Here is a 17,477-nt window from a genome sequence, read left to right as displayed (position 1 = left end):
CCCCCCACCCCCCCCCCCCCCCCCCCCCCCCCCCCCCTTTCTCTACTTCCCTTCTTCACTCCCTCCTCAACCTCACTGCAACACCATTGCTCGTCAGACATGGCGCGCGTTATCATTTGCTCCATCTTCTCGACCCGAATGCATAACCGAGCATTCTATTTCGTTGTCACCCTGAAAGATGAACGCGTTTTGAGCTTTTGACATTTTCTTCTCAACGTGAAAAACTATTGAGTTGATTAATTCATCACGGCTGACAGAATGTCTCCCCCCTTTGGAGTGCTTTCCCTTTATTGTAGCAACGTGTTTAAATATTTCAATCAAACCACTTAGGCGTCAGCTCGGCATTATAAAGTGCGAACGATGACTTGGACTAAAAACTGCGAGTGGAAAGGAAGTTTTAGAGCATCGGTGTCAAACTCATTGTTGTCACGGGCCACTTTGGAGTTACGTCTTCCCTCGGAGGGCCATCAAGACAGTGAAACCGAATACATTTTAATCATCACATCATGTTATTACTTGGGCGACCCGGTTTGCATGTTCTCCGGGGTGGGTTTTCTCCGGGTACTCCGGTTTCCTCCCACATTCCCAAAACATGCATGGCAGGCTGATTGAACACTCCAAATTGTCCGGAGTTGTAAGTGTGAGCGCGGATGGTTGTTTGTCTCTGTGTGCCCTGCGATTGGCTGGCAACTGGTTCAGGGTGTCCCTCGCCTACTGCCCGAAGACAGTTGGGATAGGCTCCAGAAACCCCAGCGTCCCTTGTGAGGATGAGCGAATCGGAAAATGAATGAACGTTATCACTTGTACACACAAAAAAAAAAAAGATGGCTCACTAGTTTTGAAATCAGTCAAGTATTTGTTCAATTATTGCTCAAGTGAGTGTAAACAGGGTCACAAAGTCATTGCAAAATCTCACCGTTATTTATTACGTGTGACAATTTGAGATTTTGCTACAGATTTAAAAAAAGAATCATGGACAGATGATTTGCTTTCGCGGGCCACACAAAATAATGTGTCGGGCCAGATCTGGCCCCCGGGCCTTGACTTTGACACCTGTGTTTTTACAGTTTTATTGGGGTCACGGCGCGCTCCCGTCATCTCAATCGTTGAGTGTAAGGTGGTCATCTCTGCTGTTTCAGATCAGTCGGTTCCTTCAATCTTGGCCATTTTGATCATATGAAGTGTTTGATATTATCACGTCTTTCAATCTTTGCACTGACATGACACAACCAGTAGATGAGCTTGAGCAAAGCCGTAAATAGGGAACAGTACTCGGGCCACGACGATCAGTCCATATTCTGTTGCGTTATCACTTTCCTACCGTCTGTTTGGTGCCTCGTTAAAAATCGCGTTTTTTTTAAAATCAACATCCAACTGTCATTGAGTGACTGAATCTTCAAAAGCGAGAAACACTGACATTCGCAGCCAGCGCCTCGCACTCGTGCGGGTCTCCGCTTTACCGCCTCGTACGAGGTTTCTGTTTACCGTGTGCTGCCGCTCGACGATAAAAGACGAGTCGATAGGAGACAAGATGCCAAGAGTGACAAGGATATGAGAGCGCGCCCATGGCTCCGTGTCACTTGCGTGAACACGGCCCTGCCGGAGAACTCAATACTCCGGGAGAGACGTCTCTCCGTTCACGCACGGGCTACACCGGGAGGTTGCTTCCCTCAAATCCCCCGGAGGGGTTTAAAATATCAGTAACCAGATAGCTCGGCTCCATGTCTGTAGTATCTATTTTGGGAAGTAATTCAGCATGAGTGGCATAAATAAAAACAACCGTGATGTGAGCTCAAACAGTCATTTGCCTTGGCATGTGTTGAACGTTTAACAAACCATTATGGATGGAGAGGAAGATTGAGCTCATTCTCAATGCCTCATTAAACTTTTTTTTTTTTTTTTTTTGCATCTGTAAATGTAAACCAAAAGCGCAGCAAATCATTGACGTTTACTAATCGAGGCCATTACGGGCCGCCTGCAGCGCTTTGTTCCGTTCGTGTGAGTGAGGTGAGCTTACAGATGTCGCGAGTGAGGCGCGTTTGCCGTCCATGAGTGACGCCGTACGTGCCGCTTGGCTCACGGAAATATTGCCCCTAGCAGTAAAACGGGAATTTAGCTACCTGTTCCTTTTCAATAGAACTTGGCAAGAAGCAGGATGTTCACATAGCGGCAATATACAGCCCGGAAACAAAGAACTACACGTTTGACAATGAATGGCGTTAAACTGCAGGTCTCAGTGTCATTCTGTTCAATGGCTCGACCCATCTATTGGTTATTTTTGTCTATCTCACCGTAGTATACAAAATATATTACAAAGTGGCACACATGCGCCGTGGCTGCGCTTGCGCTGACAGAACACGAGAAACGTAAATAACCCCCCACGTGTCAACATCAGGCAATTGCAAGATGGAAGTAATCAAAGATGTGCTAGCTCGCATGCTACGACAAAAAAAATGCAGGTTATACTGTACTGGCAGTGTCACAAGAATACAAGTCATTGGCGATGCGACTTAAAACAATGAATGAATTCACCAAAACCTGCAAATATTCATGGTCACGTTTGAAATCATTGCATCTCGAGACCCGCTGCCAGGAAGGTGTCCCACTCCCAAAATCGCCCCACCCGCACCCCCTTCGGGGCATCGATACCAGACAATTCTTTGTCCCACTTCCCCGCCAACACTGGCCCAGATTCTCTGCCCCTCCTCTGACCCACTGTCCCCCGGCTCCCCTCTGGCCATACCTCGCTTTACACCTCCCATTGAGGATGCGACCCCCACTCCCCCCCACCTCGCAACCACCCTTCTCCCCTGGTCAGACCGATTATCCCTCTTTTGTACTCTGATTAAAGGAGCAGCATGTGGCCTGCGCGAGTGGCCCACACAAACGCTTGTTGGTAAGCTAATGTGAACATGACGCGCTTAATCATTTATGTCTGGGAGGGAGACTGCCGCAAAGGCTCGGAGCAGGTGCGTTGGTTTGTCCGCGCTTTGTTAAAAGCTAACGGTGAACTTGGCACGTTTCAAGCTATGGTGTCTCAGGGAAAAAAAAAAAAAAAAAAAAAAAAACCCCAAGTGTGCGCCCGCCGTCTGTGGACGTTACAACAGCCGCATTAAATATTGAAGGATTAGACAGTCTGCAGCCCTCCAAAGAGGACACTATTTGGGCACCCACGCTAATTCTCCCCGCAGCGCTCGCCTCCTCCTCCTCCTCTTACGTCTGTCTGCCGCCCCCCAACAACACCCCCCACCCAGTGCCAAGCAGCTCGTCCCTCCAACACACACACATCAACACGCACACCCATACACGGACCCAGGCAGCCAATAAGCAAGCACCAGTCTCCCCATTGCTTGCCACTCATTCCTTGTTGCCAGGACAACAGCAAAGCACGAGTCCCACTTTACATTTTTTAAACTTGCTTTTTGACTCTCTTGCCGAAAAACACAAATATGTGTCCCGCTGCAAAAACGGCTGTCGAGTCGACACATCCCGACGAGATCTGCGGTGGTTTTGAGTTTCTTCCTTTGGCGGCGGCCTCCGAAAATTCCTCCAAATGTTCACATACGCCGATGTCGTGGTGTTTTGGACATCGTTATTATAAGCTTGTGTTTGTTTTCCCCCCAACGCAGGTCTAAAATGACAACCGGCCAGATGTTCCTTTTGATTTTGATGGTTTTGGTTCCTCCCTGCGCTAGCTTGGAAGGTAAGGATGCCTCCTCTCCTCTTCTACACCTTTTCACATCCGATTTAAGGGGCCCGGGGGTGCTTCCGCAAGGATTAGCAGGCATTATCTACTCGAATTTAGATCCCCGGCTAACTATAGATGGGCGATTTTCAGTCAAAACACACAGTCTCAGCCTCTCGGTGTCTGTCTGAGTGCCCCTCGAGCAGCTTGCATGCACAGAATGATCATTCAACCACGTCCCCCTCCTTCTCCACACCCTCCTCGGTCTGTCTAATCCTCCGTCTCGCAGTTATTTTCGACAACTGCAGTGGTGCGCAATTTCCAATGCGGCGAAAAACAGTGTTTTTCAGTCGACGCCAATGAAACGCCGTCAATCGTCTGTCATCCATACAGCCCAGGGCGACGCGAGGCGCTCTGAGTGCCTGTGCGACGGGTCGTCGTGCAGTGGCGGCGACCGGTGTTTGGGCCTGCAGTGCTTCACCTCCCTCTCCTTACTCAACGGGGCCTGGGAGCTTCAGAAGGGATGCATTGTGGGTAATCCGGAAGGAAAGTGCGGTATGCCGCCAACTCCCGAGCTGGTGATGGAGTGCTGCTTGGGAGATCTGTGCAACATGAATGTGTCTCTACAGCGGCACGTGAAAGGTTTGCCTGCTGATTTTTACCCTTTTGTTTTTTTTATTTTTTTAAATCCATGAACACATTACAACATACGATAAAGATAACTGATGAAACTTTCACATGAATTGAAAAAAGACAAAAGTGGAGTTACGAGAGTCTTACTGCAACTGAATACACATTGACAAGCCACCGGCGGAACAGCAGGCAGCCAAAATAAGGACTGTGACAGTTTTTATGACGATGTTGCATTTTTTTTTTTTTGTTTTTGGATAAAGTTTATTTTCATTAGAAAACGGTGACCTCATCTATCCATCCATCCATCCATTTTCTGATCCGCTTTATCCTCACAAGGGTCGCGGGGCGTGCTGGAGCCCGTCCCAGCCGCCTTCGGGCAGTTGGCGGGTCACACCCTGAACCGGTTGCCAGCCAATCGCAGGGCACACACAAACAAACAACCATCCGCGCTCACACTGACACCTAGGGACAATTTCGAGTGTTCAATCAGCCTCCCATGCATATTTTTGGAGTGTGGGAGGAAACCGGAGCACCCGGAGAAAACCCACATAAGGCATGGGTTGAACATGCAAACTCCACACAGGAAGGCTGGAGCTGGAATCGAACCCGGTTGCTCCGCACTGTGAGGTCGATGCGCTAACCACTGGCCCCACCGGGCCCGCCTGTACCTCATTTATTATTATATTATTTTTACCATCGAAACTGAGCTCCTCCCCCTTGACATTCAAAGACGCTAATCACTCACTTGCGATGTATCACTTCAACTTGCTTCCTTGACACGAACTCTCCTCTAAGTCGGGGCATTTGCTCCGTCTTTGAGCATTGTATAAAAAGCACAAAAAAGTATAAACGGGTCGGTTCCGAACTCAACTAGACCAGCTTGTGACTCGTGAATATGCGGGTGTTCACTGTCGTGATACGCCGGTAATCTGTTGAGACAACCGAAGTGGGTGTTCATGTTTTAAATAGAAAAGTATCCCGGGTTAAGAGCCTGCAAAAAGCTTTGATCCCTTGTCATGTCTAATTGAATGCCGGTTAGGAGAATGGGAGAGTGATGATATCGTGCTAATGGCTCTCATCTTTATCTCGGCTTGTGCCCATCAGATGTGGAAGCGTCTGCCGGCAGACCGGTCCTCAGAGAGCAGGAGTGCGTGTGCGAGGGCGCCGCCGCCTGCCAGCCCCGTCGGCGCTGCGCCGGCCAACATTGTTTTTCCTCCCTCAAGGTGACCGACGGCGCGGCCGTCCAACAGAAGGGCTGCCTGAGGGACGACGACGTGGGCCGAGCCACCTGCGCCACGCCGCCCTCGCCGGCCCACGTTGTCAAGTGCTGCCAGGGCCATCTGTGTAACATGAACGTCACCGTGCAAGCTCCGGGGAAAGGTGCCTTCCTACACCGCGCGGACAAAACATAACACTGCCACAGCTGTGCCAAACACGATCACGGAGGCAGTAGACAATGGCGAATTGATTCAATCCTTTTTTTCCATTGTTCAGAGTTAGTAAGTATAACTTTGCAACCTTTTTTTTTTTCCAAAAATATTGACATTCAAACATTGTTTGAATGTCATTTATGTGGTTTATCAGTTACCATTTATTCATAACAGTGGAATGGGATCAAAAAAAACTATTTCAAAAACTTCAACTTGGAGGTCAGGTGTGAAGTAAACCTGACCAACCATCTTTTGACTAATACTTAGCGCTAAAACAATTTCAACCACCAAGGTCCAAAGTTAGCCCCATAGCAACTCGCTTAACACCGAAAAGACTTTTGTGACGTCATCTAAGCACCGGTCAGCCATTGTCATGTCTTCGGCATTGTCGTCGAGTTTTTCGGCGAAACGCCTCGGCGCCGTGTGGCGATGCACCGCTCCCATTCAGGCAAACGGTTGTTTGAGTGCCCAAAAGAAAACAACAAGGGCACAACACGTAAATGGACCAGAAAATCGCAACGAAACAGCAATTCTAATTTGCAGGTGTTGCGGCTAACCCTTTTTTCCCCCCCGCCATGAATCTTTTACAGAGGAAGTGAAGCCCCTTGTCAAAGAGAAGCACGAGTGCGTGTGTGAGGGCAGCTCATGCGCCACGGGGAATCGCTGCATGGGAAGCCAGTGTTTCTCCTCCCTGACCGTCAGCGGCGGCTCTCTGATGTACCAGAAAGGTTGCTTTAACGTCTACGAGCAGAGTACCATGACCTGCAAGACTCCACCTTCCAGAGACCAGATTGTGGAATGCTGCTTCGGGCACCTGTGCAACCTGAACAGCACCGTGCAGCTTCCCGTTAAAGGTGGAGTGCTAAGTTTCTCATTAGGCCTCTCCTTAGCGCATCTTATTTTCACGTACGCACGATCACAAGACTGGCAGCATTCCTGTTGTAAATACAATGAAGTCCCATTTGTCCTGGTGGGGGTTGCGGGGGGGCTACGTTCCAGGCCAACCTGCAGTGGGGCAAAATTCGTAATATAGAGAGGCATATTCATTAAAAAAAAATCTCTTTATACACTTCCTGGATTGTTTAACTCATTCACTCCCAAAGACGTTTTTAAACGTCTTTTCAGACTTGGTCTAGAATTGGCTGGTACGAAATGAGTTAAATGCATTTAGAATTTTACAACACACTCAGTATTCCTTTGCACCTGTTCTCGGGCCCTCAAACAGTTTAACACACATGGAGCAGCAACACAAACAAACAATGCATGCGATAAAAGTGGATTAAGAGTCGAGATGGATTTAGCACCTAAAACGTGCAGTGCGCACATGTTTAAAAAACACATTGGTGAAAAATGTCAAGTTGAAGTGAGAAAACCACAGATCTGTTTGCTTTACTTTTGTAATTTGTCTTCTGGACTTGGCAACATAGTGGCATGGTGGCCATCGGGAATTTTTGGGAGATTCACGAATGGCCAGTCCGTATCTTGCTTTTTTGTTTTCATACATGGGAAGAGAATTTGTAATATTAAGGGGGTAGAAATTGCATTGATATTAATTTTCTTAATCATTTAGCCCTAATAAAGAAAAAAAAAAACATTACCAGGGGCACAATCACTGCACAACAACATAGCGGGGGGGTGGGGGCACTTTAATGTGACTCACTTAAGTGTGACTCACTTAAGTGTGACAGTTGTGCCACGTCAGCCTCTGTGAGGTGATGCCCTTGCCATCCCTCGGGAGCAGAAACGATGCAGACCCTGCGTAAGTCGTGGGGCGGGGCGGTCCTTGACTATTACTTAGTCATGGTGCCCCCCCCTGCTGTCCTGTCTGTTGCCTGACATTATCCGGAGGCTAGAAGCCACCTAGGGAGTGTGAGCGAGACAGAGAGCTAAATTCAGCTCGACGGTGTCCTGCCGTCCGACTCCCATAGTGCACTCGATTAGCTTCACGAGATGCCTCACTTCATGCGACCACGATGAGTGTGATACCGTGGAAAAAGCCTTGCAGCCAGTCCTACTTTCGTCGCTTTCGTGTTTGATTCTTGAAAAAAAAAAAATTCCAGCGATTCATTTGTTGTGTCGTGATTTGGAGGCGATGCCTTGCAGTTTTATGTGGGCCTGGGTTTCTCCACCTCCCCACAAGATAGTTATCGTATTAAGTGTGTGTGTGTGTGTGTGTGTGTGTGTGTGTGTGTGTGTGCGTGTGCGTGTGTGTGTGTGTGTGTATTTGGGTGAAAGAGTTGATTATGCGAGGTGGGAGAAGGAGAGCTTTATGTTTGATAAAAGCAGAGGTGAGTGGCTTTTCCCCTTGGAATGTTTGGAAAGAGTGAATGGCGGTCAGTTCTCCTTGTTTGTGTGGGTATAAAAAAATGTAGGGGTGTGTGTGTGTGTGTGTGGAGGTCTTGAGGTGTGGCGATGTCCATTGGATATTAAAAAGTCTACACAGCCCAACTCAAATACCTTTTTAAAAATATATAATGAATGAGGCCGAGCAAAATCATTTTCAGAAATGTTGCCAACATGGCGCCCTAAAACCTGCACACCTCTGTAGATTTTTTCTTTCAATCTTTCCGAGAGGTAAACTAAAAATAAACAACATAATGCGGCTGCGTAATTCCTTCCGCGTTGTCTTTGGTCGCAGCTCCGCACAATTTGACATACCTTAGCAGCCACTGTAAGCACAAAACCTTCAAATTTATTCTAAAACCCGAAGAAACGTCTGCTTGAAGTGATTTTATTCCTTGTAATCTTCTTGTCCCCCTCTGCAGCCGATGAGCTCTCCGCCTACAGCGTGACCATGCTGGCTGTCGTCATCGCGGCGCCCATCCTTGTCCTGGTGGTCCTCTCGGCCATCGCCATCTTGGTGTTTCGACGCATCCACCGCAACCAGATGGAGAGACTGACCTCCCGGGATGCCGAATACGGGACCATCGACGGTCTCATTGCCTCCAACGTAGGGGAGAGCACGCTGGCGGTGAGTCGCAAAGAATATTGCGGGCGCGAGGAAAGCTAGACGTGGGAATAGACACACAAAGCATTGCAGATGTGGCGTTTCACAACAAACAGTGGGTTCAAGAAAATTCCATCGTGTTTGTCGCCGTCTTCATCAAATGGCCGACGCTCGGAACTTTCTCTCGTGCCGTGCGAAAAGGCTTCAACTGACGGCGAGGCGTGTTCCACATTATTCAAACAACTGAAAGCCATTACAAACCTCCACTTCTGATCAGCAAAAAAAGCAACTCTAAGACAAGTTGGGGCGATGTCCTTTCAAAATAAAAGTATGCTATTGCAATCATCATTGCACGACACTTTCTGTGTCCCCGTGGCTGCAGTCATTTTTGAACTTTTTTGGGGCTTGTTTATTATTCATGCAACTGCCAAATAGGCTGTCAACTGGCCAAAGAAATGCGGTGAAACTGTTACGATACGGTGTGCTTTTATGTCGAAGGTCTGACGTGGCACAGGATGTTAGGCCAATGTTGCCCCAATATGTCAAGATGCTTTGCCCTTTTTACACGATTTCCGAAATGCTTCTGATGAACGTGCGTCCAATCTGGACAATTAATTACCAACTCGTGCATGTTTTTTTTTTAAATAAATGAAAACCAGGATATATTGGAAAAAAATGGTCAAAAACCAATGTTCCACTCAGTTGTTCATATAATGTGAAGGGATTTGTTGGAAACCAAATCCAAGATATATCTGTAAAAAGTGAAAAGGAATTGCACATTTCTGGAAAAAAAAGTAAAAAGAACAAATCAGTTTTTGCACGAAAAATTCAGTCGACACACTTGATTTGGCTTTGGTGGACCACAAAAATGTATTTTGATGGCCAGCCTTGAACACACACACACAAACGTGATTGTTTCTTCTCGATAAGAGCCTTCAGGACTAAGGTGGATCGAAAAATGCTGGTCATGTATGTATCTCTCGTGTTTCTCTACACTTGGAATTACATATTTAATCAGCCGTCGTCGCGGCTGTGACTGATGTACTTCATTACTCGTGTTTACAAAATTCCAGCACTAGAAACGATTAAAACGTAGATTAAGCTGTCTTGTGAAACAATTCCAGTCTTGTGTTTGGTGTGCGCCGGCTTCAGAGAGACTCTTTGTTTCTCCGCAAGAAAGCCCCTCTAATGCTTGTTTGGCTTCTCGGGATCATTTTTACTGTCTGCACTCGGAATGTCCTCTCTCAGCCAGCGATTGTGAACTTTTGCACACTGCGGTTTATGTTTGGGGGGGTTTCACTAAAGGGATCCAGAGTTTAGGTGGAGCCGCGCGGTCGAACAGGCCAGCGCATTCAGCGGCTGTGGCTGGGCGCGCTCTGTAATCACGCTCGGGCATGGACAGCATGACCGCAGCCGTCGCAAAATAGACTCCGCGTCCATTTTGCGAGCATACTTTGGGGATTACTCTTTCCGATATTTCCACTCTAGAAATCCAGATGATCCCAACGACATCCAATACACTGCGGGATCGTTGGAGTGTCACGTTCGGATGCAGTGCGGCCGTCGATTCGGGCTCCCGACAAGATTTGGCAGGGAAAACCCCGAAGCCGCCAAATGTTTATTTAAGCGCCGTAAAAAATGCGCTCGGCCGCGCTAAAGCAGAAACACTTAGTTGTGGCTGTCAAACACGCGCCGAGAGTGCCGTGCGGAGGCCATCGGGATTTTATTTCAATTTGTGTCACATGCCTTTTGAAATGAGACTGGTCTGGTTCTTTTACGGTCTCGTAACACTGTCTCGCCCTTTCACGGCCAAATAAAGACCTCTCTAATAAACGCCTTGCCTCTGATAAATGCCGAGCGCTCTGCACAGTCCAGTCAATGCTCCCGCCCACTGCGCGGGGGCCCTCTGGTTTGTTTCGGCAATGACGTAACCTGGATTTCTACTGAACGTGTCGAAGTCTGTCTCTCACTAACACGAATGTGGAGAAAAGTGTCATTTCACAATGCATTCCACTCCGAATGACGGTAAATTTATGAAAAATAAATAAAAACATCCACCCATCTGTTTTCTATCGAGTTTGTCACCAAAAAACTTCATTGCATTTCTCAGCATAGTTGAAATGTTGTAATGAGGAAAAAAAATGGTTTCAGAGCTTAGAAATGTATGAATCGCTGCTCATTATTATTCATCAGCTCCCCGACAAACATGCTCATGTCGCGATTCACATACTTGGACACGGACACCGCTTTTAATTTCACCCATATCTTGCGCTACCATTATGATCCAGCGGCCAAAAAGTTTCTTATTTAGAGCCGATAATCGATTTCATTTCACAGCCACGCTCTTCCATCTCGCAATTCCAGTTGTCTCGCAGACAGTTCATCCGTAATAAATCTGTTTGTACGAGGTGTCGGCTTCCCAGGTTGTGTTGATCCTTCCTTCCTTCCTTCTTTCCTCCCTTCCTTTCTTTCCTCCTTCCTTCCCTGTCCCGCTTCACTGGTTTGGTTTTCCCCTCAGTTGCTGACTCAGCATTGCCCTCTGGTTGCCAGCACTGGGTGCTGCATATTATTTCCTCCTGCCCAGTTAAAAATAAAAGGCTTAGCAGTGTCGCGCCTTGTTTTGCCGCTTGGCCCGGAGATTAGCTGGAATGTCCAACAGCCACAACACTTCAATTAAAAATAGTTGTGTACTTCTGCTCTTTGTACAATAGAGGGCGCTCTCTCATCAAACACAAAACTCTCGAGTTGACTTCTGCCTACTTGATGAATCTCTTGGGTACCTTATGACTATTTCGGCTTCTCTTCCTCCCCCAGGATCTTCTGGATCACTCCTGCACTTCAGGAAGCGGCTCTGGCCTGCCCTTCCTGGTTCAGAGGACGGTGGCTCGACAAATCACTCTCAACGAGTGTGTGGGTGAGTGTCCACTCGAAGTTGTTATTGACGGTAGCTCTGCGCGAGAAAATGGAGCCTTGCTCATTCATTTTAATGAGGCCTATATGTCAGCACAGTTGGAGGGGGGAGGGTGCACAACACAAACACACACACACACACACACACACACACACGCACAAGGAAAAGTACAGAAGAATTCTCACAACTGTTGAAAACAAATCGATACTGGATCTACGTTTTGCCCAAAGCAATTCCACATACTTTCTCCCCCCGAAGGCTTAAATCTCCATAAGACTGTACAAACTGTGCATCTCATACAATTCCAAACCTGCTTCTCATGTGCTGTGACTCATGCATAAGCATCGCCAACAAACTCTCATGGCTTACAAATAAAACAGATGCCAGTGTTGAGGTGAAAAACATCTTTGGATTGCCAAACAGGCCACTATTGTTGTTGCAACCAAGGAGGCAGAAATCAACTGCTGAAGAAATACGACTCCCCGGCGTCCTCCGTGTTGCGCGTCAATGTCATACAGATGATGTGGTCGGATTGGCTCAGCAGAGTTTAAGCGCGCACCACGGGTATGCTTATTACCTCCTCTGGAGGTCATAAAACACATCCATAGTACATCAAATTAGGGCTGGACAATGAATCAAATTCGAATCGACCTTGCAATGTTGGAGAATGTAATTTTCAAATCACAGAAGTTTTGAAGATTTGGAGAAAAAAAAAACAACGCAGCTTCAGACTTTTTTTTTTTTTTTTAATACATGTAGTGCCAAAACTGACCTGTGAGAGGCAGCATGGTGTCAAAGAGCATCTAAAATGCTTGACAAAAGTAATTTTTTTTTTTTTTTTGCGGTGTCTTCTAACTTTATTATACATTCCAATGACACTGACTGCGCTGTAAACTGGCTTCAACCACCATCACTTCATGTGTTTTTTTTTTTTTGTTTTTTTGCCCCGTGGCAGGTAAGGGCCGTTACGGCGAAGTGTGGCGAGGCCAGTGGCAAGGAGAGAGTGTGGCTGTGAAGATCTTCTCGTCCCGAGACGAGAAGTCCTGGTTCCGAGAAACGGAGATCTATAACACTGTGCTGCTGAGACACGAGAACATCCTGGGTAGGTCACCGACGATTTGTGAAATATCCCTTCAAGGCTCAATCAAAAGCCGCAGTTTCCTTTCTAAATGTTGCATTTTGTAAATACCATGATTCCAATCATGTCATTGATGTTGTCAAGCCTCATTTTTTTTTTCTTGGAAACAGTAATTCATTTTGTTTACCTTATTTAGCTTAATATGATGTCGTAAAGTTTGTGGTTAAATGAATGCCACTGGCGGTGTCAATTAAAACTGAGCATCTTTTGTGAAAGCGGAATTTTCTCATTCGAATGTACCCACTGACATAATTAAACTTTAATAACTGCAATTATTGTATCAGCACACTCTAGAAACCAAATCAGGACGTCGGTATTTGAATCATTATGGCGGCAATTAAGTATCATAGCGTATTTATAAAAGGATGAGTCATTTTGAGAGTAATTGTCCCACCTCGACCCCTCTTTTTTTTTCCGACTTATCTGCTTGACAGCAACAACGAAACGTACGCCGTTTTGCGCGTTCATTTGCGCCGAGCGTGACTCTGACGCCTTCTCTGTTCTCACCCCAGGCTTCATCGCCTCAGACATGACATCCAGGAACTCCAGCACGCAGCTGTGGCTCATCACCCACTACCACGAGATGGGCTCGCTGTACGACTACCTTCAGCTGAGTACCTTGGACGCGTGCAGCTGCCTCCGCATGGCGCTCTCCATCGCCAGCGGCCTGGCGCATCTGCACGTGGAGATCTTCGGCACCCAGGGCAAGCCGGCCATCGCCCACCGGGACCTCAAGAGCAAAAACATCCTGGTTAAAAAGAACGGCCAGTGTTGCATCGCCGACCTTGGTAAGAACAAGAAAATCCTTGCGTTGCTTGCTTGCGTTTCCGAGGCTGCCCGTTATTGTCCCGTATTTTCCGCACTATAAGGCGCTCCGGATTATAAGGCGCACCTTCAATGAATGACCTATTTTAAAACTGTTTTCTTATCCACGGCGCATATAATAGAAACTACAATAGTGGCTGCGGTTGCGCTACACATCCACTAGATGGTACTACGCTAAAGGGAATACAATACAATGCAATACAGCTTTATTTATACAGAACCTTCACAACCTCTGCAGCTGTAACAAAAGCCATCAGAACTGGTCACAAGCACAGATATGAAACATAAATACAAAACACTGTCGGCTTTTGGGAAAATTGAAGGCTTTTAAAGTGCGCCTTATAGTGCAGAAAATACGGTCCACTAAGGAAAAGACGAGTGAAGCATTAATTCATATGCAAGACACATCCGGACACATTTGACCACAGGGACAGTTTTCCGTTGTTCCAGGGTCCAATCTATATGTTCCTGCTGCGGAACAGTGTCAAATCTGGACTCGTCAGACCACAGTTTTGCTCCGGAATCCATTTGTTTATTCGAAGTACCCATCACGAGTCTGGAATCGGGGAAAATCCAGACTCACTGGATCATATGAGCATTTTAGCTTTGCTCCCAAGTCGGCCATCGCCGACGGTGATGTTGAGAGCGAAGAGAAAAAAAATGAAAAAAAAGAATGGGCAGTGTTGCATGCCATGCGTCACATGGAAGAATACAATCCATGTGCATTTGCTTTCATTTATGAGGTTAAAACTATGACTGAGGGGGTTTGAACCTCCAAGAAGACAAAGGCTGGATAACAGGATTTTATTTATTGCGTGCAGCAAAGGAAATAAATCTAATATTGTTCCTCTCGTCTCTCTACTTAGGCTCATTTGTTCCTAATTTAAGGCAAACAACCAGTGCTTTATGTTCCTTCCTGTGCCTTGGCTGTAAACACATTCAGAAGTGCACTTTCTCTAACACGCCAATGTTCCAGTCGCTCAATTAAAAAAAAAAAAAAGAAGCTCGGCCAGGTAGTGCGTGACGCGACGGGCGATCCTGACATGTCCACTGATGTATTAAATGCCACGTCGGATGACGCAATCTGGGCCGTATCGTCTCCGGGCCGAGGTGTTCTCGTGTCGGGCTACATCCTGTTTACAAAAACATCAAGTCGCTCAATGGAGATCAAGCGCCTTTTACGCGTTTGTGACGAAACACGGCCGTCGTCGTCCTCTAGGTCTGGCCGTCATGCATTTCCAAGACACCAACGAGCTGGACGTGGGCAACAACCCCAAAGTCGGAACCAAGCGCTACATGGCCCCCGAGGTGCTGGACGACTCCATCCAGATGGACTGCTTTGAGTCCTACAAGAGGGTGGACATCTGGGCCCTGGGCCTCGTTTTGTGGGAGGTTGCCCGGCGGACCGTCAGCAACGGTGCGTGTTCCCGCTCTCGCAAATTCTCTTCGGCTGTCTCGCCATCGAGCGAGAACCGGAATTTCGGCAACACGATGAACTGACACAGTGACCCCACGGGTTGCTTCATTTCAGAGCTTACGTACTTTTTTCTTTCTTTTTTTTTGGGTTTGAGTATGTCAAAGTGCCTGTGTTTTTCCCCCAAAGGCATCGTAGAGGACTACAAGCCCCCTTTCCACGACGTGGTTCCCAGCGATCCCAGTTTTGAGGATATGAAAAAGGTGGTCTGCGTGGACCAGCAGAGGCCCAACATACCCAACAGATGGTTCTCGGACCCGGTGAGTCATCCCACAAAGAAGTCCGATAGCTGGGCGGACCTCCGCTATTTGCGGGAGGGGGGTGAGGGACTGAGCCCTACCGTAAATTAGGGGAAATTAGCATCAATGTTCCGGCAACGTATAAAAACGAAAGAGAATGACACATTGTTCAACGTGAGTATGAAATATTTCTCAATGTTCTCGCAAACTGTGTCATTTCTTCCAAAATGTTCAATGGCTGAATGCTAACATATCATGTGAAACATCATCCAGAGCTCTTAGCATGTCCATTACAATAATTAGCAACATGCATGACCTTTTGATATATGACTTATTCTTCTCCCCCCCCCCCCCCCCCCCCCAGACTTTAATCTCCATGGCAAAGCTGATGAAGGAGTGCTGGTATCAGAACCCGTCGGCCCGCCTGACGGCGCTGCGCATTAAAAAGACTCTGACAAAGATCAACAGCTCCGTGGACAAAATGAAAACAGACATTTGAGCGTGCCCGGCGCCCAATCGGAGGCGCTGCTGTACTTCCCGGACGAACGCGCCCTTTCAGATGGGCCGCGTGCCCTTATAGCGGCACGGACCCGTATTTATTCTAAAATACTTGGCGGGACACATTTTGGCATCCAAAGATGGCTGACCGGGGCTCTTGGGGAATAGGATGTTAAATATGAAGCAGTCACAATGTGGGAGCTGGGTTTCGGCCATTACCAGGGAGTTGTTGCTTTGGTTTTATTTTTTGATCCTCAGTTTGGAGAACAGGTTCGCATTGAGTGACAAAGTGTTTTTTTTCTTTTTTTTTTTTCTTGGCTTTGTTTGTTAGCCTTGTTGCAAAAAAAAAAAAAAATGCTCATCACTCTTCCAACGTCAGCAGTCCTTTAAACAGTTGTACAGTTCTCAAGCTTAGCGTATGACCGTGCCGAATGATGTACGTGCTCTCGACGTGATCTTCCTTTTATTTGTGTTTGAGTTCTGCACAAAAAACAAAAACACGAAAGGAACACGTTAAAAATATCTGCAAGGTGATGCTAAGATCAGCCCTCTTCTCCGCTCTTAATGGAGGCCTGGACTGGAAGTTTGCCTTTATACCGTCTTAACATGTGCATTGTCAAGATCACGAAGTCAAACTTCAACCTTTTTTTTTTTTTTAACTTTTATTTTGTTAACATTTTATATCAGCTAGTGGTTTCTATTAATTAAATAGAAAACAAGTATATGACCTGTCTGGTTTGTCTTGACACTCATTTGTCTCTCTCTCTCTCATTAGGGCTTTGTATGTCATTTACAAATCTTCAACCCCTCCCACCCCACCCCCCTCGTGTCTTCAAAACCTTTTAAAAGTAACGGAATCACCGATGCCTCATGTAAGCTGAACCTGACGACTGCTGTCGTTTTAAAATGCTAACAGAGAGTTTCCAGGCCAGTAATGGCGAGCCGCCGCCATCAACATATGCATCAACAGCTGTTTGGACTTTTGACCGTCATCACATTCGCTGTCATTTAATCCATTATGCTCCCACACGGCTCGCTCGGAAAAGCCCCGCGCCCGCCACTTCCGTCGCTCTCCTTTAGTGTGCTCCGGTGCGTATCTCCTGCTGAAATTGCCTGCTGAATAAGCGAAAAAAAAAAAATTGGATGATTGCTTTTTACAAGGTGACACACATTGCCGAATGCTAAGTAAACATAAGCAACCGCCTTCAATGGTTTCCTCTCGGCGCTTGTAAGAACACGTGGACTATTCCGGCTGCAATCTTGACACTCATGTCCTAGTTAAACTGTCTTCACACACCAATGTTTTGTACATAGTGTCCAAGTGCAGCATATGTGTACTGCGTTTAATGAGCTGTCTGTCGGGGGGGGGGGTTGCTAGGAAACACATACATGTTCACAGTTGGATGCGCAAACCTCCCAGCTCACCCACCCACCCACCACCAACCACCAATACCCCACCTGCATGGGGGAGCAGTTTGCACAATTACTACTTTGCATACCTGTCAATAAATCAAATACTACTTTGGATGTGTTTTTAAAAAGGCCACTTGTTTTTTTTAAACAATGCTACCAGGTTGTAGTGTATATTTTTAAAGAAATATGTAAGAAATATTTTAAAATATTTATTGAAGAAAAATATACATATACTTTTTAAATATGTAAATGTTGGGATTTGCAATATACTGTGTGTATATATA

General features: G+C 46.8%; 1 protein-coding gene across 1 annotated transcript in view; it reads left to right on the top strand.

Moving 5' to 3' along the window:
* Positions 1-16,504, top strand: part of LOC109514817 (activin receptor type-1) — a 26,580-nt gene extending 10,076 nt beyond the window's left edge. The window contains exons 2-12 of the mRNA XM_019868212.1: positions 3,630-3,703; positions 4,079-4,327; positions 5,423-5,698; positions 6,339-6,602; positions 8,514-8,719; positions 11,510-11,609; positions 12,562-12,708; positions 13,257-13,532; positions 14,789-14,986; positions 15,173-15,303; positions 15,647-16,504. Coding sequence (XP_019723771.1) covers positions 3,637-3,703; positions 4,079-4,327; positions 5,423-5,698; positions 6,339-6,602; positions 8,514-8,719; positions 11,510-11,609; positions 12,562-12,708; positions 13,257-13,532; positions 14,789-14,986; positions 15,173-15,303; positions 15,647-15,781 — 2,049 coding nt within the window. The 5' untranslated portion in view covers positions 3,630-3,636 and the 3' untranslated portion in view covers positions 15,782-16,504. The remainder of the gene's footprint in view (positions 1-3,629; positions 3,704-4,078; positions 4,328-5,422; positions 5,699-6,338; positions 6,603-8,513; positions 8,720-11,509; positions 11,610-12,561; positions 12,709-13,256; positions 13,533-14,788; positions 14,987-15,172; positions 15,304-15,646) is intronic.
* The last annotated feature ends 973 nt before the right edge of the window (positions 16,505-17,477 follow it).

The sequence above is a fragment of the Hippocampus comes genome, unplaced genomic scaffold (assembly GCF_001891065.2).
Source record: "Hippocampus comes isolate QL1 unplaced genomic scaffold, H_comes_QL1_v1.1 scaffold133, whole genome shotgun sequence".
Lineage (NCBI taxonomy): Eukaryota > Metazoa > Chordata > Actinopteri > Syngnathiformes > Syngnathidae > Hippocampus > Hippocampus comes.
Note: the sequence above shows the minus strand (reverse complement) of the source record. Positions and strands in the feature narration are given on the sequence as shown.